Source organism: Rhinolophus hipposideros, assembly GCF_964194185.1.
Source record: "Rhinolophus hipposideros genome assembly, chromosome: 1".
Taxonomy (NCBI): Eukaryota; Metazoa; Chordata; class Mammalia; order Chiroptera; family Rhinolophidae; genus Rhinolophus; species Rhinolophus hipposideros.
Genome location: NC_138047.1, coordinates 67,636,268 through 67,664,254, shown reverse-complemented (window position 1 = coordinate 67,664,254; position 27,987 = coordinate 67,636,268). Strand labels below are relative to the sequence as shown.

Genomic DNA, 27,987 nt, shown 5'->3' with positions numbered 1-27,987 from the left:
TTATTCCTCACATCTATTTTCACAGCAACATCATTAAGTGAACAGAGTGCTATTTGTTATTACTTTCTGAAACTCCAATGCATATCAATGACTGATAAAGATAAAATATAAATTATGGACTATATAAACCAGCAAGATGGTCCCATTTATTATACATACACATGTAATAAAATCGTCAAGGCTATTAAACCTAATTCAATGAACATGCTTGAAAGCCTCATTCTAAAAAAAAATAAAAAGTAAAAAAATAAAAAGTGCACAATTCTTTGCTTATAACAAAACATAAAATATAAGAAGAAGTACATGACAATTTAAATATGAGCTATGCACGAGAAACACTAACCATCTTTATCCTACCCAGAGACAAGAAGTGGATGATTTAGTTACCCATCCTGCTGGCCGAGAGTCTGCAGTTCAGTGGTGTGTAAATTGTGATGGAGAAAAACATTCTTTCTGCTGTACATGTGTAAAGAGATTGGCCCTCTCGGAGGCTGTCCGAACCTTCCTGTGAAGGTTGAATGCTGTCGTGACACCGCCGCTTGGTCTTTTGGTTTCTCTGAGAAAGTGGGGAGCCCTTCAGTCTTAGGTGTTGGCTTCAGAGAGTTCTGCCCGACAGTGGCCCGTAAGTTCTGGGTGACCTCTGAAGTGATGGTTTCGTAAGTTCCTCTTGAGTGTTTGATAACTTCCACTAGTTCCTTGTCCTTCAAGAAATTACTTAAGCATAGACTTGATAGCTGACAGGTCTTGCTTTTGTAGGGGCTTGTCTGGTCACCTGATGAGTATCTAAAACGGTCCTCGGTGGGAGTATGCATTGCTTTTCTGTCCCTTGTGCTGAGATTTTGGCTCGCAATTCGATTTCGATATGTAGCCTGTGGTAAGGATACAGCAAGAAAACGATGTCTTTAAAAATACATTCATAGCATACATAGAATACAGAGTTATAATTCACATTTTCTGTGCAAACCCCTACAATTTCAACAAGCCTTAAATCAATGGAATTCCCCATGAGATTAAATTATTGAATTATGAATAATTTAAAATTATTCATGTTCATTGAATAATCATCTGTGTATGATTATTTAATCACCAATAGTGATTAAACAGTGAAATTATTCTAAAGGGCATTGTTTTAAAGACTTCATTTTCAGAGGAGTTTTAGGTTTACAACAAAATCGAGAGGGAGGTAAAAATTTTCCATATACCCCCTAGCCCCACATATGCATAACCTGCCCCCTAATCAACATCAGTCACTACAGAGGTACACTTTTTGCCAAGGATGAACCTACATTGACACCTTATAACCACCCAAACCCATAGTTTACATTAGAGTTCACTGTTGGAACTGTATATTCTATGGATTTGGACAAAATGGTAATGGCATTTTTTCATTATAATAATATCATAGAGTATTTTCTTTGCCCTAAAGTCCCCTGTGCCCTGCCTATTCATCTCTCCCCTCCTCCTACACCTAGCAACTACTGATCTTTTTACCATCTCCCTAATTTTATCTTTTCCAGAATGTTGTGTAGTTGGAATTATACAGTACATAGCCTTTTCAGATTGGCTTTTTTCACTTGGTAATATGCATTTAATGTTTCTCCATATCTTTTTATGGTTTGATAGCCCATTTATTTCTATCACTGAACTAAAATACTCATACATTTTGAAATTTGTTTAACTTCCTAAATTTGAGTTCTATAGTTTTATCTGAGAATACAGATTATTTTAATAAGTAATGAACATGTATATTTTAATAAGTAATGAATATGATTATTAATATAATTAACATGATTGTTTTAATAAGTAATGAACATGTATATTTTAATAAGTAATGAACATGAGGTTATTAAATTTTTGTTGGATTTAATATGCTATATATACTTAAGTACATGCTCAGAGAATTTTAGAATTATCAATATCATTAATTGTCTCAGTAAAATAGTAACCTAGAAATTTAAGGCACTAAAAACAAAGTCACTACAATAACCTAAAGGGAACAATAGAGCACTTAGAAGAACTTGCAACATGTGTTTCATTTAGATTTTTGGAAGCACTTTATATTAATATAAATAAGTTCCACAACAATATGCCGTTTCTTTCTCACAAGAAGTTTGTACTCTAATGATAGAAACAAGACATAGCCCATTGAATCATGCTGTGGGGGCGGGGGAGCATCAAAGATTACAAGCTGGCACCTGAATTCCTCTTGAAGAGAGAACTGTCTTGGTTTAGAAAAACACATTGAGCTAGAAACTGACTAGCTGGCTTATTGCTCTGGTGGCAGAAGTGGAGGATTTATTGTTAACGCAAAGGAGGAGGAGAAAATGGAAGAGAAAGAGAGAATAGAGTAGAGCAGATGGTAGTAGGTTAGTACAAAACATGCTGAAGGAGCCAGTGAAAATTTCTGCGTACTTGACATATAAACAGTATAGTTTCAAATGCCCATCTTTCCATTGTTCCCTAGAAAACCATTTCTCCAAACCTGATCTCTATTTTGAGCCCCAATTTGCTTATCCAGATGTCATCACTTTGATTAATTAATATCACTAATGTGACATAAAACAAAACCAAACAAACCAACTTGATTTTGATTCTGAAACCTATTCTTCCCCAGACAGTGCTGCCATTTATTGAGAAGGAAGCTATGAGGCCAACACCTGGAAGTTATCTTTGCTTTCTCTCTTCTCCTCATACCTCTTTAACTCAAGTCCTTGTTGATATACTGCCAAAAAAAAGCAACCTCGAGTCATCCATCCACTCTCTTATATGCGCTCAATCCTCCTGACCCAACTCTCAGGCACATATTAAGCATTTAATAAGTAGTTTCCAAATAATGTTTATCTGCTAGAGATAACAATATATACTATTTATTGAGTGTATATTATGTATTAAGCATTCTTTGAATGCCTCAACATATTTAATCCTCACAAGAATCTTTTGAAGCAGCTTCTCTTATCCGTATTATACAGACTGGCAAACTGAAGCCCAGTGACTTTGCCTGCATCCTGCAGCCAGTGTAGGGCAGGTGATCTGCCTGATTAAACCACCAGTGCATTCTGCTTCCCAGTATGCCCTTGGGGATAGTTCTGAAATATATCACATTTTTCTAAAATAAGTTACATGCAGCACAATATTGTAATTTAAACTGATGCTTCAAGGTTATCATTACTGAAATGAATCTCCCTACTTTTCTGCAAAACTAATCTCTATTGGGGGTATCATTCGGGTGTCCATGTACTCAGTCATTTCAGATTGAGGTGTTTTACTTATACCATTTTTTTAATTGTCTTGATTTTTAAATGGTCATTCTAGTTTTTACTATGTTCTTCCTGATAGTTCTTCCTCCCTTACTTCTAATATGTCATTTTAAGTCTCCCATAGATTTGGAGTAGTGGTAATCAGGCTGGTGAGCTGGTGTATAAAGAAAGCATTTCATGATTGACAGGCAATGTTTCAGGGATTTTTCTTGGGACTAAAAGGAATAAACTATTTTGATTCAATTTTCATTGTTCAGGGACTTTTCTAGCTCACTTCTTCTTGATTCTTTTTTAATACTCTCAATATTTGGACCTCCTTAGAAATGTGAGCTTCTAGTTTCTTTTCATCTTTGTGACTTCTGTAAGATGCTTGCTTACCTAATTATTGAATCAGTTACTGACAGACTCCAAATCAACACTGTGCTTAATATCTGCATCCAAATGGTAGACACATCATGAGTGTAATTTGTGAAATATTCTTAGAAAATAAATGTTTCAGGACAAAAGAGACATGAGTAAATTTGTCATGGTTATTACCAGTGGAATGTTTATTTTTCATTTCTATTTCTATAGATGTTGCCTAGGAAAGTAGAGGAGTCTGGTGGTGATTCATTTCCATTACATTACATTTGAGGAAATATCCATTATTTTCTGTATATTATTATTTTAACCCTCCTGGGATATTGTATTAAATACAGTTTTAACAAAAGTATGTTAAAGAAAACAACTGAATCCACAGGCATCCTCAATATTCTTTCTCTGGTATAGTATCTGATACCTGCAAGGTACATGTGGATTCACCATAAAAATAAACAAAATCAAAGATCTCACTCTCAATTTTTAAAGACAAATGTATAAATTACCTGTTTCTGTTTATTTGGCATAGATTGCTTTTGACGTCTTAGACTTTCTCTTTTTTTGTTCTCTGTGATGTTCACCATTAAGTCCAGAGCTCATTGAGATTATCAAATTGGGATATTGCATAGCATAGGGGTTTAATGGCATGGGTTTGAGGTCAGACATATATAAATTCATTTGAGAAATATTTATTGACCACTACTGAGGGCAAGACACTGCATTATATGATGGAAAACAGTGCTGTTCATGAAAGAACTGGCTGTTGCCTTCAGCTTAAAGTCTTCCATCCAGTTGCTAGAAGAATCAACCAGAATCAAACACTTTCTATCTAGGTGACCATGGAAAGTTACTTACCCTTCCTAAGTCACCGATTCCCTCATCTCTGTATATAAAATGCCTAAAATTATGCCTAGAACACAGTTACCTTGATGACAGCAACAATAAAAATTATTACAGTAATAAAATAAAGTGACCAATAGACCTAGAAATTACTTTTGGTATGAACATTTCATTCTTTAGAAGCTAAACCACTTTGAATACTTCTATCTAGACTAAAAAAAAAACAGCAAAGTAATTTATTCCAGAATACTCAAGTAATGTTACATTTATTATTGTATTTTAATAGCTCTAAGTGCATTTCATTAATATGTAGAAAATGAATTGAAAGGGAGTTATGGTACAGCAGCAGTTCTTAATCCCTCTTTTCCCCATGTGTCATCATGACATAGCCAAAACCTGGGATATTAAGATACTCTCATTAAACTATCTTTAACTCAACTCCTATGCTCTATTTACATAAATTTTGCATTCATAAATGCAAATGGAGTGAATCAGAATCTTCTCTAATTTATAAAAAGAATAATTTATTGTTCTTTAGCAATAGTTGCAATGTATTACTTAAAATATAGACTCAACAAATGACTGTGACCCATTTGATACTGGCCTAGTAACCTGAAGATTAATTGAGCAGGTCACTTCACTAGTGCAGAAAATAAATAACAAAGGACTAGTTGAGGCAATACAATAAATGAATGATGAAACAAACTATATAATACATATATTAATTTAATTATTACAAATACATTGATACATATCTAATGGCAGAATAATAAAAACTGCCAACACTGTAATGTCAAAGCCATCTCTATGTACAATGAAACACTAAATATATGAAAAGTGCTCTAAATAAAGGTATGTACAAATAATATTACTCACTGAGTAAGATATCAAAATGTATAAATAAATCTTAAATATAAGTATGTCCACATTCTTTGTTTACTGAGTTATATAACAAATGTTTCAGGTGCACAATATGCACAATATTATAAATAGACATCTGTATACACAAAATGATCACCAAAAGTCTGGTTACTATTTATGACCATACAATTGAACCTCTTTACTCATTTTACTCACTCCCTAATCCCTTTTTCCTCTGGTAAGCACCAATCTGTTCTCTGTAAATATCAGCTATTTTTGTTTTGTTTTGTTCGTTCATTTGTTCTGGGTGTTTTTTGTTTGTTTGTTTTTTAGAATTAACACATGGTGAAATCATCTAGTATTTGTCTTTCTCCATCTGACTTACGTTACTTAGCCTAATGACCTGAAGGTCCATCCATGTTGTTGCAAATGGCAGGATTTCATTTGTTTTCATAGCTGAGTAATATTCCATTGTGTGTGTGTGTGTGCGTGTGCCACATCTTTATTCATTCATCCATTGATGCGTACTTAGGTTGCTTCCATATCTTGGTTATTGTAAATAATGCTTCTATGAACACAGGAGTGCATATATCTTTTCAAATTAGTGTGCTCATATTCCTTGGATAAAGAAACAAGTGGAATAGCAGGGTCATATGAAAATACTATTCTTAATTTTTTTTCAGGAATCTCAATACTATTTACATAGTGGCTGTACCACTTTACATTCCCAGCAATAGTGTAGTGTTTCCTTTTTCTCTACATCCTCAGGAGCATTTGTTATTTCTTGTCTTTTTGATAATAGCCTTTCTAACAGGTGTGAGGTGATACCTCATAGTGGTTTTGATTTTCATATCCTTAGTAACCAGTGGTATTGAACACATTTTCATGTGCCTGTTTGCCATTTGTATATCTTCTTTGGAAAAATGTCTATTCAGATATTCTGCTCATTTTTTAATCAGGATTTTTTTTCTTTTTTTCTTTTTTTTTTTGAGTTGAGTTCTTTGTATATTTTGGCTATTAACCCCTTATCACATATGTGATTTGAAAATATCTCCTGCCAGTCAATAGGTTGACTTTCCTTTTTAATGATGCTTTCCTTTGTTGTGCAGCAGTTTTTTAGTTTGATGTAGTCCCATTTGTTTATGTTTGCTTTTGTTTCTATTGCCTTTGGAATCAGATCCACAAAAACATTGCTAAGATACATGTCAAGGATATTAATGCTTATGTTTTCTTCTAGGAATTTTATGGTTTCAAGTCTAACCATGTAAGTCTTTTGTTCATACTGAGTTAATTTTTTGTGTGTGGTATAAAATAGTGCCCTACTTTCATTCTTTTGCATGTGACTGTTCAGTCTCCCAACACCATTTATTGAAGAGACTATCTGTTCTCCATTGTATGTTCTTGGCTGCTTTGCCATAAATCAATAGTCCATATATTTTTGGGTTTATTTCTGGGCTTTCAATTCTGTTCCATTGATCTGTATGTCTGTTTGATGCCAATATAATACTGTTTTTAATTACTATAGCTTTGTTGTAAGGTTTGAAATCAGGGCGCATGATTACCTCTGGCTTTGTTCGTTTTTCTTTCTCAAGATTGTTTTGGCTCTTTGGGATCTTTTGCAGTTCCATACAAATTTTAGAAGTATTTGTCTACTTCTTTGAGAAATGCCATTAGAATTTTGATAGGATTACTTTTGGTAGGATTGCTTTAGGTAGTATGTACATTTTAGTGATATTAATTCTTCCAATCCATGAGGATGGGATATCTTTCCATTTATTTACTATTATTGTGTTTCTTTCAGCTAGCTCTGAAGACCATCATAAGGGTCTCTTTAATATACTATCTCTAAAGATCTTTGTAAATTCTCTTCAAGAAAAGTTAAATTAGCACTGTGACAAATTTTAAAGAATTAAATGGAAGTGTTCTGTGCATAGTCCCCTTCTAATTGAAGTATACACCTTAAAAGAACCTCTCTTGTCCTACTTTTAGAGGATGGGTTTTATATGTTCCAAACAAATGCTGTACTATCTATGGAATCTGCTATTGGAGAACATATAAAACTCTTTTCTTGTAAAACTCCATCGCCGTAGTTTCCAATCTAGTTTTAAGGCAAGCTATAGTTTACTTAACCATGAGCCAATCAGAGAATTTAGAGTTGTATAAAGTAATTTAAAATCATGGCAAGGAAAAGACAATAGTAGTATTTATACTTTTGAGAGAGCTTTTTGCCTTTCTAAAATTTCAAGCAAGGCTTGAATCAAACAAAATTGATGTATAACAACAACAAAATTCAATAAGTTGGTGATGAATGCTTTTAAGACCTAGTTGTCTATCTGATACCTAATGGTGAAAGATCTAGGTTGAGAAAGTATTCTTAAATATGCTAAACTCAAGAGAGCATATGATGTGTAATTTTAGAATTTTAGAAAAATGATTAGAAGGCAGACAAGTCACTTTATCTCTGATTTTATTTATAATAGCTAAGATTTAGTGAATATTTATAATGTGTCAAGATATGTGCTATATTTTATGTATTATTACTTTCAATCCTCATTAGAGGATTTCAGTACATCCATTTCAATGACAAGGAAAATGAAACCCTTACATTTAAGTACTTACCAGGATTCAAGGGTTAGCAGATAGCAGGATGTGAATTGGAGCTCAAACATTTGGATTTCAGAACTCAAGCTCTAAGCCAGGATTTTTTCAACCTCAGCAGTATTTAAATTTGGGATTAAGTAATTTATTTTTATAGGGGGCTGCCATGTGCATTGCAAAATGCTTAGTAGCATCCTTGCCTCTACCTGAAAATTCCAGTAACACCTAAACCCAGTTATAAAAACCAAAATTGTCTCCAGACATTTCCAATGTCTCCTGGAGAAGGCAAAGTTGTCCCCAGTTCAACATCACGGGCCTAAACTATAATGCTGCCCTAAATCAGACAGTAAAAGGGATTAATTCGGTACTCCTTTTTAAAGGCCATATACACAAACCGCTATCCTTTAAAAAATCATTTATAGCCATTAGGAGAGCAAAATTAAGCTTTTTATGATTTTTTATTTTATTTTCCAACCACATATAATGCATACTATAGGCCAGACATTCTTCTGAGATCTTCCAATTATTACCTTTAAAAGATTAGCTCATTTACTAAACCAATGCAATGTACTAACAAACATTGGAAGCATGTATAAACATAAATCTTGCTCAACAATAGCAATAAAAAACATACAGTACGGTGCATAAAAATGGAAGGTTTCTTCATTCAGACAAACCAAGGAAGCATTAGGGTTCCAAGATGTTTAATCAGGCAGCATTTGAATCAGCGCTCTAACAAAGGTCTTAAAAAATAAATTTCCCAGCACATAAATGAAATGAAGGAATATCAATGGAGTGTCATGAACTACTTAAAAAACAAACGCCCCTTTTGATTTTTTGCTACCTAATATTAATATATTGTTGTGAAGTAAATTGGTAGACCTGAAATATGCCTCTTTCTCAATGGCAGCCATTGAAGTGTCAGTATAAGCTCAACCCACATTTATTAAAAATTACAAACTGTCCTTTTTTCTGTCATCACTGAAAAATAGGGTTTGTAAAGCAGTTATAAATACCAGGACATTTCTCTGTGGATTTTGGCATGTTGCTGCATCTGTTTGTATCCTAAGAAGCTGAATCTGTTTTCAGTGATAAAGAATTTTGTTAAAGGTCTAAAAAACACTACCACAGAGAGATTGTATACAGAAGTAGTTACTGCTTTGCAAGCAGGAAGCCTTGTAATAAGTTCAGGTAATAACCAAAAAGAAACATTCAAAGGTTCTGTCAGACAGGGCCTATTTTTTTCAGATTGCACAAATTACCAAGAGGAAATTGTCTGGAGTTAAATTATTTCTTCTAGCTCAACCTCACTCCTAAATTCTTTAGGGGATACTAAATCCTCCTGGTGGGTACTTAGGATTCAACCAGGGTTAGAGGACTTGCACAAGATAAGTAAGGTGAATGCTAATAAGTTCAGCTAACGGCAGAGTTCCAAAGGGAGAAAAGCCAAGGCATCTCCCTTCCCTCACAAGAAAAGTCAAATGTGCAACACTTTTCCCATAAGCCGCTAGGCATCTGATTGACTATTCTTATTATAACTAGAGTAAATAAACTCTAGACAGGACTAATCTTGAAGAACAATAATGAGTTATCTTTAAAAGTAATGTGTGTGTGTGTCTATATTGTAACCAACTCTGTGTGAATAATTCTCCTTAGTTAAAAGGTGACTTAAAAGAAAATTTCCGACGATTACTGCTTATAATAGCAATGGGGGTATATAATTAAAGACTCAATTCAGAAGAAAGCTAAGAAAGTATAATTCTGTACAACTGATATTCCAGAAAAGTGTGATTTCTAAATGAAAAAGGATAAGTGAGGGCTTAAACTAAATTTATATGCCTAAGGGAAATGAGTAGGAGGTAATTCTTACATGTTTGCATAGAAAGGCACAATAATGGATATTTGCAGTGGTTTACTACAGCAGCAACATGAAAAATGAGTCTCTAGGCTAAACACCCAGATTCCCAATACCTAACACATTAGATGGAGCAAAGTTTCTTAAATGGAAGCAGTATTTAAAAAAAAAAAAAAAAAATCACAAAAATTCTTATATTCACATAATGTCCTTGGGTGAATAATTCAAAGTCTTTATATACAATTGCTGTGGCTTTATAAGATAGAAATATTTGTTATATCCAATACATGAAAAAAGTACATATAAAATTGATTAAGAATCTAGCCTATTATTCATTCCTCTTGTTTTCTAGTACTTGTTAATGTGATTAAATAATCTGAGTTCTAAATCCTGGCTAAATGATTCTACTTTATGAGTGATTTTACCACATAAACTATGCTTTGAGACTTCTAAAAGGAAGACATTATTTATTTAATCTACACAATAACCTGAGAAAAAAGTCAAATAAAAATACAGTGGTTTTATACTGATCATTTTTTGTTTCATATCAGTATAATATAAGGCAAGTCACTTTTAGAAACAAGTTTAACCACTGAATAAAGACAATACATAATTATATACATGGTATAATTTGGGGATACTATGAGTAACAAATATAATTATAGAATCTCATCTGTCATATATGTTAAATGCTGTACATTATTTTCACATAAACTATCCTAATTTATCCTTGTTAAGATACATTAAGATTGGTTCCAAATGCCTCACTTCCATTTTATAAATGGAAAACTGAGGCTCTCATTAATAATTGGCTTATTCAAGTTGGCTCAGGTAGTAATGCACGGTCTTTGAATTCCAATGCCTATTACTATGCTGTCATTTTATCTGTCTAAAGTTTAGATAAATACCCTTTCCCAATTGTTTTGTTGACACTAAACTCTCACTTTTGTGTATTCCTTTAGGTGTATTACATATTAATGGGTCATTAATTCTGAATTAGCTTATTACACAAAATATACCCAGGCTGCATGTCGAAATTGCTTCCAGATAATTTGAAGTATAACGATAATTTGAAGCTATTAGTCATTTAAACCTTGGTATGAATCAGTTTATCAGTTTACTTCTGAAGAAAAGGGTTTGAAAGGAACCATGGGAAGTAGAGGTCTTCAGAAGGTATAAATAATATGCAAGTAGATAAGAATAACATTGAAGAAAAGTGATGCAGAATGTAGACATATAGTATACTTCACTCCCCACCCCCACCAGAAAACCTGTCAAAGGAGTTAGCATGACAGAACTATTGGCCCAAGGATACCAGATCACTTGAGCATCTCCCTAAATTCACTGGTCCATTTTTCACAATATTCTTTCGTTATATGAATTTAAATAGTTTGGTTCAGTCATACCAAATTAAAAAAAATATACATTCTAATGTACTCCAAATGTTATTTTTAGGTTGCTAGGCATTTTGTATTAGCTTTGGCTATATTTTCCTTCAGTAACACACAATTTAAGGAAGACCAATTTCACTTAAAACAATTCAGGTGACATGTACAGGACAATAATATGAAAAGTAACAAAACTTACGTGTTATGCTTGATGGTTTGGTGATATAATACTATTTAAAATTCCTTCAAAGAATTCACAACATCAAAAGAATATTACAAGCATGTGTATGGAAATACAAAGTATTCAGAATGGTTTGGGATCTGTGATGAAGTAATATTCATTTTTATCTACCATCTGATTTTCTGAAATGCTTTCATATAGTATAGATAAAGAATAAGACACAGCAAGGAATGAATTCTGGTATGAAAAGTTATAGCCAGGATATCATTATCTACAAGTTAGAACCAATTTTTAAAAGAAGCATGGAATTTCAAAAATATATTCTTTCATCGTGTAAAGAGTCAAGCCTTGCACATAAGTTTACTTAATAATAGCAATTTTTCAAATAACCAACTTTTTTTTTTCCTACTTGAGATGAGTTTATGGGTGTTAGAAATACTACAGAGTGTAAAAAAATTCTAAAGCTATATTTTTTCTTTTGAAAAGCTGCTTTATCAAAGCAAATCATTTTCTTTATAAATTCAGAGGAGTCTCAAAGTCTGCACACAAAGAGAAAACAGATAGGCCACCAGCTTTAAGGTTAGCCATCCTTAAATATTATAAAATCAATTTTTAAATAGAAAAATCAATAATGCACAAAATATGACAGTAAGATGACACATATAAATTGCTAAGATCTAAATAAATTGGTCAATTATTTTCAATTTATTGTCATTTTTGTCATTTTATTAATTTCAAATATAATCTCTAACCCATTAAAATATTAATATTTTCATTTTGATTTAATAATAAAGAATTCAAGATGAAGTAGATACTGTAAAGTCAATGTGGTTTAACCTCCTTGATTTGATAAAAAAATTATAGTTGAGTTCATAGGTGACTTACTTGTCTCAAATTATAAAGATATCAGTGGCAGTCAACAACCAGTTCCAGATTTCCCAAAGCATGTCTTAATATTTCCATCACCTTTCATTTTAATACATAATACAAGATATGTATTTGGCATAAGAAAAAAAGGTCAAAAGGACTTGTATTAGAATATTTAATTATACGTTCCCGCCATTATGCTGTATTTCAGCAACATTTAGGAACTGTTTATATAGATAGTTACATCTGTTAAGTTTGTGTGATAAAAATAATGGAAAAAAATAAAAATAAATGAATAGAAAAATTCTTAGAATAATACAAGAAGGCATTTTGTGCTGCATTATGATAAATGAAAGAAGGGGTAAGCTTGTAATGGTAGAGATTACATACGTATACACTGACCTTTGCAAGTTGTGTTCTGTTACAATAGGTTGTAGTCAAAAGAGAAGACATGGGGATGCGATGTTGGCTTACAGTAGATCTATCTGCATTCCTCAGACTGAAGTCAATTAGAGGTAGAAGGGATAACTTTCCTGGCCACAGAGATTTTGTCTCCTGCATTTCAATAATCTATGTTGGAAGGTCCATATGTTAGAATTATAAGGCTGAGGTGAGTCCATATTCAGCCATAAAGAAGGTGGTTTTCACTCAAAATCAGGACAGACTGGCAGGTTCTATTGTTGGTAGCAAATGATTTCTCCAAGAAATCTATTCAATAGATTGTGTATATGTGCTGTTCTGAATATTATGAGCAATTCCCTACATTCACTGGGCATACTTCAGAAACGCTAAAATCTAAAACGTGTGCTAAAAAGAGTCAGTACATCTCCTATACCAGCTTTGTTAATCTTTCTCATTCTTTGGTTCTTTCTATCTTCATTATTTATTTGTTCATTCATTCATCCATTAACTCTTATGGAGAACACACAATGGGAGATTCAAAGAAATCAAACATACAATCCTACGCTAGCCACTTCCTTTTGCATAAGAACTAAACTAGTAATTAAAATTTAAAAAGTAAGATTAAATGAGTTACTAAAACAATAATATCACAAGTGTCACAAGAAGAGATTTAATGAAAAATAAGTGTTACAACAATATATTTCCTAAGAGTGAACAGAACTTTCTAAGGAATTGCTATCTTTGATTGCACCAACTCACTCCCACATGGCTTTTGCTCCTCTTGAAGACCTTTAATTTGTTAAGGCAAATGGACCTTGTCACTTCATGTATTCTTTACTGTTAAGAAACTTTTTATGGCTCAAGCATTCCCATCTTGAATTCCATCATCTTTTTTTATTTGTGACGTCTCAAGTCCATGGTTGTTCTCCTGCTTCTCTGGTCACTACAATTCAATCCCCTTTGCTGGTATTTGTCTATTTAAATGTTCAGGTTTATTTAAATGTTCAGGTTTACTTAGCCTGGTCTAGATTCATTTCACTCTCCCTAAGAGATCTCATCCATTCCCATGACTTTACATACCATCTTTATGTGAACAACTCTTAAACTTATACTTAAACCTAAACTTCTTTTCAGAGTAATCGTATGTCTAACTCCATGACTATATTACAGGTATCTCAGTCATATATATATTGCAATATATATCCTTTCATAGTTTCCTGATCCATGACATTATAACTACTGCTTTTTAGCGCATACTTCCTGTCTGGAAAGGCACTGAATCTATTTCTAGATGTCTATATTTTAATGGGAAAGTTCACGTCATAGTATTATATAAAATTTAATATGATAATGCCTCTCAAAACTGAAGGAAAACCTAAATTCTAACTGAACTCACTATAATTGCATCGTTCTGATTTTCAATTATTCTTAACAATTTCTGTAATATTTGTGGAAGGAAGGAAGGAATGAATGAAGACTATAAAGAAAATTTGGAATTTTCCTTGACTTTCCTCTTTCTCACTCCTAGCCATTTAATCCATCACTATTTGTTATTCTGCCATCATTCTGCTCACTTCTCTCCACCTCCATCCCTCTAGTTAAAGTTACCACTACCTCCACCCATAGTTACTGCATCTACTCTTTTGTACCTTCCCACACTACCAGAAAAAGAGTTATAGGAATCCTTTTAAAATACAAATTTATTCATGCCATTGACCTCCTCTTTTCCTTTAATGTCTTCCCACTGAAATTCAGGAAGATACAAATTATTGTAATGGTCTACATGACCCTGAATTGTCTAGCCATACCTACCTCTCTAATTTCTTCTCGGACAATGTTCCTCTCAATCATTGAGTTTCTAGCAACACTAATCATGTTGAACAGCTCTCTCCTTCCTCAGGGCCTTTAGCTTGTTCATGTTTTAGCTCCTGCCTGGAATGTTCTTCCCTTCATTTTTTTGTCTGACAGCTATAACTCAGTCCCCAGAACATTCTTTTAAGCCTTTCTCACACCCCACAATTTAAATCAAGTTATAATATTTTAAAATGTCAACACAAACACACCCTTTAATTTTCCTTTAAGCAGTTGTCCTAGTGTATGTATACACACACACATTGTGCACTTATTTGTTTAATACCTATCACCCATTTAAACTGTAAGTTCTATGGGAGCAAGAATTGATCAAAGTATTCATAGCTGTTTACCTAGAACCTAGCCTATGTCTGACATAAAGTAACTGTTTGACAAACATTTACTGAAGATAAATGAGAAAAGGAAAGATTGGGTGAAATGGGAAAAAGAGAGAAAGATCAAATATGGAGATATGATCTTTATTAACTCCTCCAGAATGAATATAATTTGATCTTTATTAACTCCTCCAGAATGAATATAATTTGAATTACTGCAAAGTCAGAAATGCATCCCAGGTATTATAAATAAGTAGGTATATATTTGCAGGGCCTATTTTCGGAACTGTGAGTATTATGGTTTCTTGCTAAGGGGCAACAAGATGTTCACAAGGAGATGGAGCAAGAGAATACTGTGCATGAAAGTTGTTTATGTTCTGTCTTTCCCTGATAATTTAGAGTGTAGAATTTTAAATCACATGAAGGTGTAGTGAATGTTTTTGAAGAGGTAAATGACATAATAAGCAGTATTTTAGGAAGGTTAATTAGGTAATTAAAAATTAATCAGTGAAATGTAAAACTGTCTAAAATAAGGCAACCCAGAATGCATATACTTGTTAGGGACCAAAGAAGGCATATGTCACAAAGTTACATAGTTACACATTATCAGAATTTCGAATGTTTCACATAATAGGTAAGATTTTTTAATGCTCTAGAAAAAAAGAAAAGCAAAACCTGAAATAAAACTTGTAACAAACTTGATTAGTGTTTAGGCACAAAGGTAAAGTACAGACAAACCATGAAGCAAAAAATACATGGCCATCAAATAAATTTCAATTCTGTGTGGTAAGAAAAGAAATAGTTGTACATGTTGAATTTACAAGCTATATGTTTCAGAACCAGGGGTAAAATTTTATTTGCAGAATTTGTGTAAAACATAACTTTTACTGGTTTTCTCCAATACTATGAACAAATGATGACACATTTTAATGTAAATATTGGATCTTCAATATTCCATAGGATATATTTATCTAGGAAAGTTTACTGACAGAAAAGTAGTGTACTGAACACCATTAGGGTATTTTTGACTGGATCATGTTGCTGTAGGCCTTGTCAATACAAAATAAGCTCCCCAAAGTACTTTTACTACTTTAGTGAGGGCATTTTCCTGTACATATCTAAGTGGGCCTGAGATATCAGGCCTCTTCATAGACATATTTAATACATCTAGATTCCAAAGAGCCTTATGTGTTTTCTCTTAAAATATATATATATATATATATATATATATATATATATATATATATATATATATATTTTTTTTTTTTTTTTCTCTGAAAGCTGGGAATAAACTGACTGGGCATAGAGATAAGTGGTAGAGAATTAGCCCCTCAACTGGAACTCCGTAGGTCAACGGGAGTCATGGAAACTCTGATTCTGGCAGTTAGTATTTATTTGTTGAATCTGTGTGTATTGAATGAAGAATGGATAAAGAGATCACAAGATTTCCTATACCCACTGCTGTGCAATGATTTCATTTCACTACACAATAGCTCAGACAATTTTTAAAGAATGTGGCATTACTAACAATGCATGCTCTGAGCACTGTAAGTAAACAGAATTCTACAACATTACAGTGTCCAGAATATTTCAAAACATCCTATTGTAGATTCTTCCTTCATCCTTTCATCATATGACCCAGTCCCTGTCCTTTTAAGTTCATACATGAGAGGGGAAGAACTGCATAAAGTTGCAGCAGTCCTTATTACATCTCTTCTTCTATCTGTCTCACAAGAAATAATCATGGTCTATCACAATAATATTTTTTAAACTATGTACAGTTCTTGTGTAAAACCAGGCATAATATTTGTACTGCTTAGTATAACCCAAAAGAAGTAAAAAAAAAAAAAAAAAGTGAAATAGCAATACTTCCATATTTCAACAAGCTACTTACGACTGAATCATTGGAATTGTCTCTGTATTCAAGATGTTTTCTCTTTTCAAAAGCCAAAGGACTCTATGCAAAACTTGTCTGTGTGTCCTCACACAAAGTAGACTGACAGATGTCCCAAATAACAGCAGCCCAGAAAGTATACTACAGAATATACTAATATATATGATATGACTAAACACTAAGTTCTGCTCATCTTATCCAAGGAATGACTGCCAATAAAGAAAATGATTAATTTTCCATGGAATCCATATTTTAGCTCAAGTGTATACCTGGTTTTAACTCAGATCACATCAGTAATTTGAATTACCTAGCCAAACGTGGAAGGAAAGACCCTTTGCAAAGCAGTAGCTCAGATATAACTTTTGCAGAACAACACGGAAGTAAATACAGCTTATAGAAGCTGGTAAAAAGGGTTCTCATAATAGAAAAGTGCCATTTAAGGGGAGTGAAACCATTTCTAGATAATACATACTTAGAATCAGCAATATTCAGTATTCAATATTCAGAATCAGTAATATTCAAGTGACACTAACATATCTACTTAAAATACAATCAAGTAGAGAGGAATCCTAAGTATTTAGACTTACTCCTAAATTAGATTATTGTTGATGGAAAAATATACTTTACTCGTTGAGATGCATGAACATAGAACTTTCATTTCTATCTATCTAAGAATCATACCAGGAAAAAAAAAAAATCATGCATGAACATGTTACAAGTCAGGTAAAAACAAACAAACAAAAAAGATTTGACTAGTCAGTGGTTCTCAAATGGGACAATTTTACTTCTCAGGGGACACATTTTATGTTCATAATGAGGGGTGGGTGGCACTATTAGTGTGTAGAGAGTAGAGGTCATTCTCTGACAACAAAACTTATCTAGCCCAAAATGTCAATAGTACCACAGTTGACAAATCTTGCCATAAATTAAAACTGTTATTCCTTCCAATATATTCTTGAATTTCCTCAAAAACTCAAGAACGAAACATTTTCCTGACTCTGACAATTCATACGTCTACGGATCTAATTTACCCATTCACGTGAAGTCATCTGTTTGGTATATTCCATTTGTAACCATGTCAACTACTTATCTCCCAGCCCCTCCGTTTGGTGCCTATCAGCCTCCAGCATAGACACTGATCCAACCCAGAATGTCATTTAGCTGCAGTAAGTAGTTGCTCTTCATTTCACTCTGTTCAGAAGCACTCTTCCTTATTGATTTGGGGCTGTACCTGAAGCATCACTACTGTTTCTTTCCCAACCATCTGAATCTGCTCTTATTGATCAACTAATGCTGCCCTTCTGGCAAAATGTGCTACACCAAAGACACAGAGCAAGGAAAGAGTACATGACTCTGGGTGCTGAACATAGAATGTGATATATAGCTGATGTATTACAGAATTGTAGACCTGAAACCTATGTAATGTTACTAACCATTGCCACCCGAATACATTTTAATTAAAGAAAAAGTGAAAGTAGAACGCTACTATGGGAAAGAGCCAGCAACTGGTGTTTGCTTATCTCATGCCACCAGAGATGAAACCGATTGAGTAGGAACAAATTAGAAAACAATTGACTTCTCAATTTACTTTCGTTTCTTACTTATTAATTAACTTCATTATAGTTATCTGGCTAGATGTGATTAAGTAGCAACTCTCTGTTAGCTTTCACAATGTTGGCGAAGTCCTTATATGTAGAGTTTCCCTTTGGCAAACAAATAATTTTAGGTGGTAAAGCATCTTAGTTAAGAATCAGTCCTCTGACAGTTCTTAGACTGTATCCTACATGAGTCACCTAAAGGCTGTATAATATTGGTAAATTCTTTAACATCTCTAAACTTTGTTTTTCTCATCTGTAAAGTGAAGATGTATGGTTGTCATGAAAGGATGATGATGTGATTGATGAAATATGTGAAAAATATAGTATACAAAACAAACAAAAAATATAGTACCTGTAATTACAAGGACATGAAACTCAATTGTTCAGGAGACAATTTCTCAAACTGAGTAACAATATAGCCTATCAGAGGTGCAATCTTCCCAATCTCTATGGCCCTTGAATGAGGTATTAGACTCTTGGCTTTGCCATTCTCACATGGATTTTCATATAATCCCTTTCTTATCTGTCTTCATGACTCAGGGTATGTGCCTGTCTGTTCATCAAGTACAAATAATTGATGCAAGACACTTGAGAGTATTCCTGGTTGTTGTTGTTTCTTTTGTTTTACAGTAACACTATCTAAATTACAGGTCAATTTTCCCAGCCACAACATCTCATCACACTCAGACTTCAGGCTTGACTTAGGCCCATTTAAACAAATATAAACGGGTATAACAAAATACCTTTCTCTTAGAGAAGATTAAAGAATCAAATGATATGTGTTTAGCACAATGCTTGGCACATAGTATAATATTAGGATGATGGTGATTGTATGTAAGAATGTCAGCATAGTAAACGGGAACATGATGTCTACAACCAAAATAAGGATATCCGATATTTCATCAGAATAAAAATTTCGTAGATATATTAATCCTATTACTAATAAAGTAAAAACTGTGAAAGATTAAATATGGAGCATTATAAAGGAAATCATTGAATTTTTCTTCATCTTGCCTTGTAGTAACTTGCAGTAAATCACTGCTATCCTCAAGCTGATAACTGTCTTCCTGTAATAAGAAGCTTTTCCCATTATTCCCAATGTGCAAATATATCCAGCAAATTTGGCCAGTTATTACTTCTATCTCTCATCACTGTGTCAATATGAGCTGGAAACTCATCACATTACTTTGAAGCTAAGGTAAAGTGTCATTTCTCTATTAAAGTGAAAAATTTTAAGAACTTTGATTTTTTTTTCTTTCCATTTACTATGGATGAAGATTCAAGTTCTACTGTGATTTACAAAGGAAAAGTAAAAACAGCTTTTAAAATTCAGCAATTCATGAACATGATTTTCACTTGTTGAACATGGTTAAGCCCATTTGAGCTATATGCTCTCATTTTCTGCACTTATGGTATTAGCCATTGAATAAAAGGTATTTCAGTTGTTCTATCATTTACTAAAACTGTTCGGGGTTTAGGATCGGTGGATTTATTAGCCTCTGCACACAACATGGTTTACTAATCCCTTCTTTCCAGAAGCTACTCTAGTATATTCTAACACATTCTTTGAGAAACCCTTTTCCAAGAAAATATACCCTCTTCCCCATTCATAATGCCGCAGTTAAATTTTACCTTTTGCTTATGTTTTCTGCCTATAGTTACCATTTCATATCATGAGTTACTTGAGGGAAAGGATCATACTTCTTTTTGTATATGTATTCCAAACCATTAGTAAAGAGTTATATATCCTCTATACATCCTACTCATAAGAAAAAATCAGAAAAGGACGATGAAATGAAGGAAGTATATATGAAGGTGGGTAACTAGGCTGAAGGTATAGATAGATGAACAGATAGATATACACACGCATACACATGTATTGTCACCATTAGTGGGCATTTCTGTATATGTACCTCATCAACATATCAAACACATAACAAAACAGACACACTTATTTTCACCTTATCTTCAGATTTCTATTAACATAAGTACATAAGTACTGCCAGATACCAAATAGTTTTGTTAACACAATGGGGGATAAAAGACATTCTGTGGAGAATATGAAGAAATAAGAAATATTCCCCCAAATTGTGGGAAATAATATTCTAGAATATATTAACCAAAATTTAACCATCAGGATGCTGTGTCTCTCATAAAACTAAATCTGCATTATAACTCAATTAATAAAAAATATATTTAGGACTGCTGGGAAAAAATGGCAGTGTGAGGTGAGCCTCTGTAGTGCTTCCCTGGAATGTACAATGAATCAGACAACAATAACTCCACAAAGGACTCCCTGCACAGCAGACAGGCAAAGAAGAGGCCCACTACTGAAATCACCTCCAGGTGGGTGAATCGCGCGCGGGGGAGGAGGGAGAGGAGAAGTGTGGAGAAGGAGCCGCGGGGGGCAAAGGACGCAGACCTAGCTCAGTGCTCCAAGCTTGCTGCTCCCGGAACTACCGCAGCTGCGGGAGAGGGAAGGACTCGGACTGCTAGGGCTCCACTTACGGCCCACAGGCCTGAGGGGGCAGCATATAGCACGGCTGAACCCAACGCTCACTGCAGAGACCTCGGAGCAAAGACTGAGGAAAGAGGGCTGAAATCGGTGGTTTAAGCCCTCACTGCCGAGCAGACAATGGAAGCCGACCCCTCCCTACCCTCTCAGAGCTCGCCCTGCCCCACCTGCCCGGTGCTAGAAGCGATAAAGTAGCAGTGTCAGATCAAAGGACAGAATATTTGCTGCTCTGAGAACTGTGGACAACAGACACAGATTTGCAGCCAAACTAGTTCCGGCAAACGGGAGGGAGCTGTGGAAGCAGGACTGACTGTGGTGGTGGTCGCCACCATTGCTCTGGGCCACCTCTCACAACTCACCCGCTCCTGGCCCCAACTATCTGGGTGGATCCCTGCGGGAGTAAACAGAACTGCTGAAACATAACAGGCTCTGAATCTGGTGCAGAAAGAGCTTTGGAACTTGGCTCATAATTTCTCTCTTTTAATAGTTTGAATATTTGGTTCCACTCCCTCCTGGTTTGTAGAGCTTCTGCTGAAAAATCTGATGATAACCTAATGGGCTTTCCTTTGTAGGTTATGTCTTCTTTTCCTTGGCTGCCTTGAGGATTCTTTCTCTGTCATTGAGTTTAGACAGCTTGAATACAATGTGCCTTTTAGAAGGCCTGTTGGGATTGAGGTAATTAGGTGTTCTATTTGCTTCTTGGATTCGAGGATCCAGTTCTTTCCACAAGTTTGGGAAGTTCTCATCAACAATTTGTTTGAATATATTCTCTGTTCCCTTCTCTCTTTCTTCTCCTTCTGGTATGCCCATTATTGGTTCACTGCTCTTTCTGATGTAGTCAGAATGTTCTTGTAGAGTTCTTTCATTTCTTTTAAGTCTCAAGTCTCTTTCTTCTTCCATCTGTGTAATTTCCAGGTTTCTATCTTCAATGTCACTGATTCTTTCCTCCATCTGGTCAACTCTACTACCTAAGCTGGTTATTTCATTCTTGATTTCTTCTATTGAGTTCTTAATCTCCAGAAACTGCATTTGGTTCTTTTTTAAAAATTTCAATCTCTTTCGTAAAATGCTCATGTTGTTCTTTGATTGTGTTTCTGAGTTCATTAAACTTCCTTTCTGTGTTTTCTTGCACCTCGTTGAGTTTTTTCAGAACTGCAATCTTGAATTCTCTGTCATTTAAGTCACATATTTCCATACCTGTAAGTTCCTTTTCTGGAGACTTTTCACTTTCTTTCTGAGCTGTCATGTTGCCTTGGTTATTCATGGCAATTACTGATTTATTATTTCTCTTCCTAGACATCTATAGGAGTGGCTTCTTCAAAAGGTTGATAGGTTGTTTTTCAGTACTTGTTGGTAGAATGTTTTATTTTCTCTCTGTAGCCTTTCTTTTCTTCCACACGGTAGTGCTATGTTTTCTCTGCACGATTTCAGCTTTTCACACAATGGGGGGATTCCCTGGGAGACGGGCTTCTCCTCTGTTAATAGTTCGCCGGGGTCACAGGGCACAGTGTCCGTGTGGGTATGTGGAGAGCTTTTGAAATTCCAAAGCTCTTCCTGCACCAGATTCAGAATCCGTATGTTTCAGAAGTTCTGTTTACTAATCAGGGAACTGCCCAGATAGGTAGGACCAGGGGTGAGGTGAGTTGTGAGAGGTGGCCCAGAGCAATGTCGGCACTCACCCCCACAGCCGATCCTGCTTCCACAGTTCCCTCCCCTTTGCCAGAACTAGTTGGGCTGCGAATCTGTGTCTGCGGTCCATAGTTCTCAGAACAGCAAATATTCTGTTCTTTTGATCTGACGCTGCCACTGTTCCACTTCTAGCACTAACTTCTCATCCTTATCCCACACATCTATTCAATTATATAAGCACTCAAACACTTTCCATCTCCTCTCCCTCTTCCACTCCTCACCCCATAATCACTGATAACTAATCTTTCTGCCTCATCCTTGCCCCCCTTGACCTACTCCATTATTTATCCACAGTGCAGCCTAAGAGTTTTTTGGGAACATAATTATAATCATGTCATTCCTTTGGTAACTCCAATGTCTCCCATTAATCTCAGATTAAATTTCAAACATCTTAAGTTGTTTTAATATCCTCCAACATCTCTCTGGCCTCCTCTGTCATTTCTTATATTTTTGTATTCTACATTCCACTCATGCTGAGATCCTTTACTTCCTAGCAATGTTCTCTGTTTTCTCTGCTAGAGATTTTCTTTAATTTTCTCCCCACGTGGCTAAGCTCTACTTACCCTTTAGGTTTCCTAAAGGTATCATAAGCATCAGTTCTTCTAAGAAGCCTTCCCTAACCCCAAAGATCTAGGTAAAGTGTCCCACCTCAGAGCTCTCAGGACAGGAATCTCGGTATGTTGTAGTTTTCTGCCTACTCTTTATCCAACAAGATCCCAGAAACCAGGAGAGAAGTAACTGTGTTTATGTTATGTCATTTATATTCTTACTGCCCAGCACATGTCTGATACAGAGTAGATATTCTACGAAAATTTAGTAAGTGCAATATGTTAGTGCACTATGCCAGGAATATTATGGTCAAGGTATTATACAGAAATAGAAAAATTTAATGTAATGTAGTAAATGTATCTGTCCCTAAAGATTCTGATAATGAAGTTATATTTTTAAAAATTTGAATATGAAAGGAGTTGTCATAATATAAAGGCACTATGTTTATCCACTAAACTTGGCAAAATACACCAAGAATGAGGTCACTGCTGCAGATCTTCATACACATCGCTCCAATTGGCAGGCACTCAGGTTACTTTAACTGTTTTGCCCATTAGAGGTCCGAGACGCTCAGTATTTGGGAACTTACTCAAAAAGCCGTGTTTTACTTACTTTATGATATTAGCATTATTTAAAATGGCAAAGGTACTCAAACGTCAGCCTTTTGAGAGAAACTATTTAAAATGCAAATTGAGTAATGTTTGAGAAGTTACAGTATTCTACAACATTCTAAGGGCTGAAAGAATACTTAGATGGTTAAGGCAAAGTCCCTGTCTCCAAGCAGCCCACAATTTATATGTGTGAGATACAGTATACGGAAAACTGACAGTATCTACAACAATACAAGGTATCATGAAAATATAGGGGCAGGCAACATTGCTTTCAACAGGTCCAAAGAGTGTGATCTGAAACATATCATGGAAGGTATCGTATGAGAAATGAGTGATGGTCAACGTGGGTGATTGGATAAGAGAATGAGCATTTATGTAAGAAGGTAGTAGCATTATTGTCAATGGCTTGAAAAAAGATAAGGGAGTGCCAGGCCTGTTAAGGGAACATCAAGTTTCCATACATGTGTAGTATATACTGAATTAGAAAGACAGGGGTGTGGTAAAGACGTGTGGGTGAAGAGACTGGAAAGTAGGACATGGATGTCATATTCATAGGACTTTTGTGAATAAATATTAAGCATCAATGTAAGGTTTCTTCTAACAGGTATAGTCATTCTTTAGGAATGAACAAAAGAGAAAAAGATAAACTTTAGGTTGACTATTTTGACATTTTTGTTAATCTTCCTGAATTTCACAGACAGTGTCAATCCCATATAATTTGATGCTACCCCTCCTGAAATAAAGAGGGAGATAAAAGTGATTTGAACACTACAATGAAAATATGCCGCCACTGAAATGCTAATGTTGATGTTGCTTTTGCTGAAGTGACATTTTGATTGTGGAATGTGTAGATTTCAGGCACAGAAGATTTCACTTTTTATTTGAGAAATATATTCAAGAGCATAACTGTTATAATATCTTTAATGAATCATTACTGTTGTTTATTTTTTCCTATGCTCCTTACATCATCTATATATAGAAGAATCAGCAATTGTTCTTTAACTACATATATAAAGTATAAAGAGAGAAGAAAATATCTGCAATTCTTCAACCCTTCCATTCTCTTGACTACTAATCAGTTTATGATCTCAAGGAAATTACGTAAAATATCTTCATCACACTAAGACCATCTTTGGAGTCTGAGTAAGTTTATGATAAAATAATATTCAATCCGTTTTCTTAGATTGGGTAGTTTCTGGTATTCTACTTATGCAAAGTGGCTGAAGCTAAAATAAAGGATACAGCATACAAACTGATTACATTGCAAAGTATAACTGAAAACATGTGCACTGCAATATTTGAATCAATGGCAGGCATATAATTGCCAGTTCTTTTTCCTTCAAAATAGGCATATGGATAACAGGAAATAAGTTTGAAATAATCTTTATGTGGAAGCAAAATCACTTCCTCTTTAGTATTCGTGCCTAAGCAGAATACTTAACATATCTGTATTTGAATATAAATAATCTTTTGGAAATACAGTAACATTTGTGGATTGTATTAAACTCATAGCATGTTTCCAATCCTCAAACTGTATATATTATACAAAAAAAAAATATTTAATTGAAAATATGCTCAAGATCAACACTTTTTATTTCATAATAAGGTAGCATCACTTTCAAGTCTATAAAGGCTCATGAACACTATCTATACACATTTAGTAGTACAGATAGCTGCTAAATGTCATAGCCATAATGAAAGTCTTCCATTGTTAGTTCATTTCATAATTCATTAGTGTTCTTCTGAAAACCTTAATATATAGAATTTTAATTATGTTTTACCTTAAAGGTTGGGTCCTAAACTTTATTTCAAAGATATTTTAGAATTTTACATTCTTATATATTGTGCATCTGTGTATGTGTGTGTGTATAAATATATTTAATGTGTGTTCTTATAATATGTTATATATACTACATGGGCAATTAATTTTAAAAAAACTAAGAAATATAACCCTTTATTACTTTAAATAAGATTTTATGGTTTATTGACCTGTAATTTGAAGAAATATTGATAGATTTAGGGCTCCTACTAGGGGACAAGAAACATGTAAATTATGTATACTAGTTCAAATCAAATGCATTATTATTTATTGACAGGCAACTTAGCATAGTAGAAACGGTATACATTGGGTTTTAAGCAGTCCTGAATTAAACATTTGGCTATAGGGCAGTTTCTAGTATATAACTCTGAACATGTTACTTACAGTTTCCTAGATTCTATTTTCTTACCTATTAATTAAGGCTAATCCTTATCTCTCAAAGTGTTAAAGGGCTGAAATGACCTATATAAAATGCATAGAACAGTGGCTATTATCAGCATGTTTACTACTGGTATTAGTTTTATACATAGGCAAAAGTATGACCTTATTTGCATTATCAAGAAATCTATGGGGGCGGCTGGATACCTCAATTAGAGCACAAGCTCTGAAGAACGGGTTTGCCGACACGCTTACTTCCCACATGAGACAGTGAGCTGCGCCCTCCACAACTAGATTGAAGACAATGAGCTGCCACTGAGATGCCGAAGGGGCGGCCAGATGGCTCATTTGTTTAAAGAACAAGCTCTCAACAACAAGGTTGCCTGTTCAATTCCTGCATGGGATGGTGAGCTGCACCCCCTGCAACTAAAGATTGAAATCGGCAACTGGACTTGGAGCTGAGCTGCGCCCTCCACGACTAGATTGAAAGATTGAAGGACAACGACTTGGAGCTGATGGGCCCTGGAGAAACACACTGTTCTCCACTATTCCCCAATAAATATATATATATATATATATATATATATATATATATATATATATATATATATATATATATGAAAAGAAATCTAAGCCCTTCTCAGGTGTTTGAAATGTAATTGAATAGCATAGAGAGAGCTCCACAAATGAAAAATACCTACTTGCATCAATTATATAGATAGCTCTGAACCCTGGTCTTCCTAAGACCTCTAAATCAAATCTTTCTGTATGACTCTATCTATATGAAAGGCAGTACAATTAACTCAGAGATCCAATTACTATGTTTGTGCTTCTAGGCAAATAGTTAATATCCTATCCAAGTTGTATAAATTTTGATGAAGGACTCAAGCACCCTTAACATTAACTAGGTCTTTTCTAGTCCAGTTTAGGCATAGAATTCTAGAATTGAGGTCCTTCAGTAGAGCCTATCCTGCCTCCAGGTACTGAGAGTTTAAATTTGGCACTCTTTTACAGGACAACAGCTGCTCTCTTTGCAAGAGATGGAGCATGGAAAGAAGGTAAACCCTTATGCAATATAGGGCACAAAGAATAGCTGGAAGTAGAATACTCTGAAAAAAATTACTTAATACAGACTTAGGGGAAAAAAAATTACTAAGTTCCACTTTAAGAAATTTAAAGTCAAAATTACAATAATCCAATTCTGAAGATGAGAAAGATTCCCAATTGTGAAAAACACTATACTTCAGAGTAAGTGTCTCAGAAAACTAATGGTATCTTATTGTTTAATGGTATCTTATTGTTTTATATCTACACAGACAATAATTTAGTGGTTACCAGAGGGTAAGGGGGTGGGGGATGGGTGATGAGGGTAAAGGGGATCAAATATATGGTGATGAAAGGAGAACTGACTCTGGGTGGTGAACACACAATGGGATTTATAGACGATGTAATACAGAATTGTACACCTGAAATCTATGTAAATTTACTAACAATTGTCACCCCAATAAATTTAATTAAAAAAAAATTTCTAAAAGCAAGGGTTGAATCAAAATTTTGAACCTTAGTGGTAGAAAGAGGAATATAACTGATAAAATGTTGTTGAAGTAATATTAACCACTTTCTAGATGTTTTCAAACATCATCAACGCAATGCAATTCTCACTAAAATTACCACTTCCCTTATATACATGAGATCTAGTTTAGCCAAATCCCAAATGAACAGTGAAACAGCACTAATGAGGTCAGATAAAATGATATATAACTATATAATAAGACATAAATAAATGTGGCACTAAAATAATTTTACTCAATATGTAGTTAAATTACACTCAATTTACATCCCATGGAAGAAAGCTCTGTAAGGACTATTCATTTATCAAAATGCTTCTTTAAGAATTTTAGAAGTGTATGTTTGCAGATGTAAAGAAATTGAAAATAAATCTAAACAACAGAAATAATAACTTTTATCATGTGGCCAGAATTTAAAACTCATGTTTTATTCATTTTTTGTTTTGTTTTAAAAAAAAATGTATTTCTTGAGTGCCTACTAAATTTCAGGTATTTTTCTAGCTATGGGCGGTGCAACTGTGAATAAGATCAAACTTTGCTTCTCATGGAGCTCATGTTCTATGTAGTAGAGACT

The 27,987-nt window shown here is 34.3% G+C and overlaps 1 protein-coding gene across 2 annotated transcripts in view; it reads right to left on the bottom strand.

Moving 5' to 3' along the window:
* Window positions 1-333: 333 nt before the first annotated feature.
* CCSER1 (coiled-coil serine rich protein 1) overlaps window positions 334-27,987 on the bottom strand; it is a 1,122,213-nt gene continuing 1,094,559 nt past the window's right edge. For both annotated transcript variants that reach the window (XM_081047472.1, XM_081047473.1), the window contains one exon: window positions 334-869. In XM_081047472.1, the coding sequence (XP_080903598.1) occupies window positions 384-869 (486 nt within the window). In that variant the 3' untranslated portion in view covers window positions 334-383. The remainder of the gene's footprint in view (window positions 870-27,987) is intronic.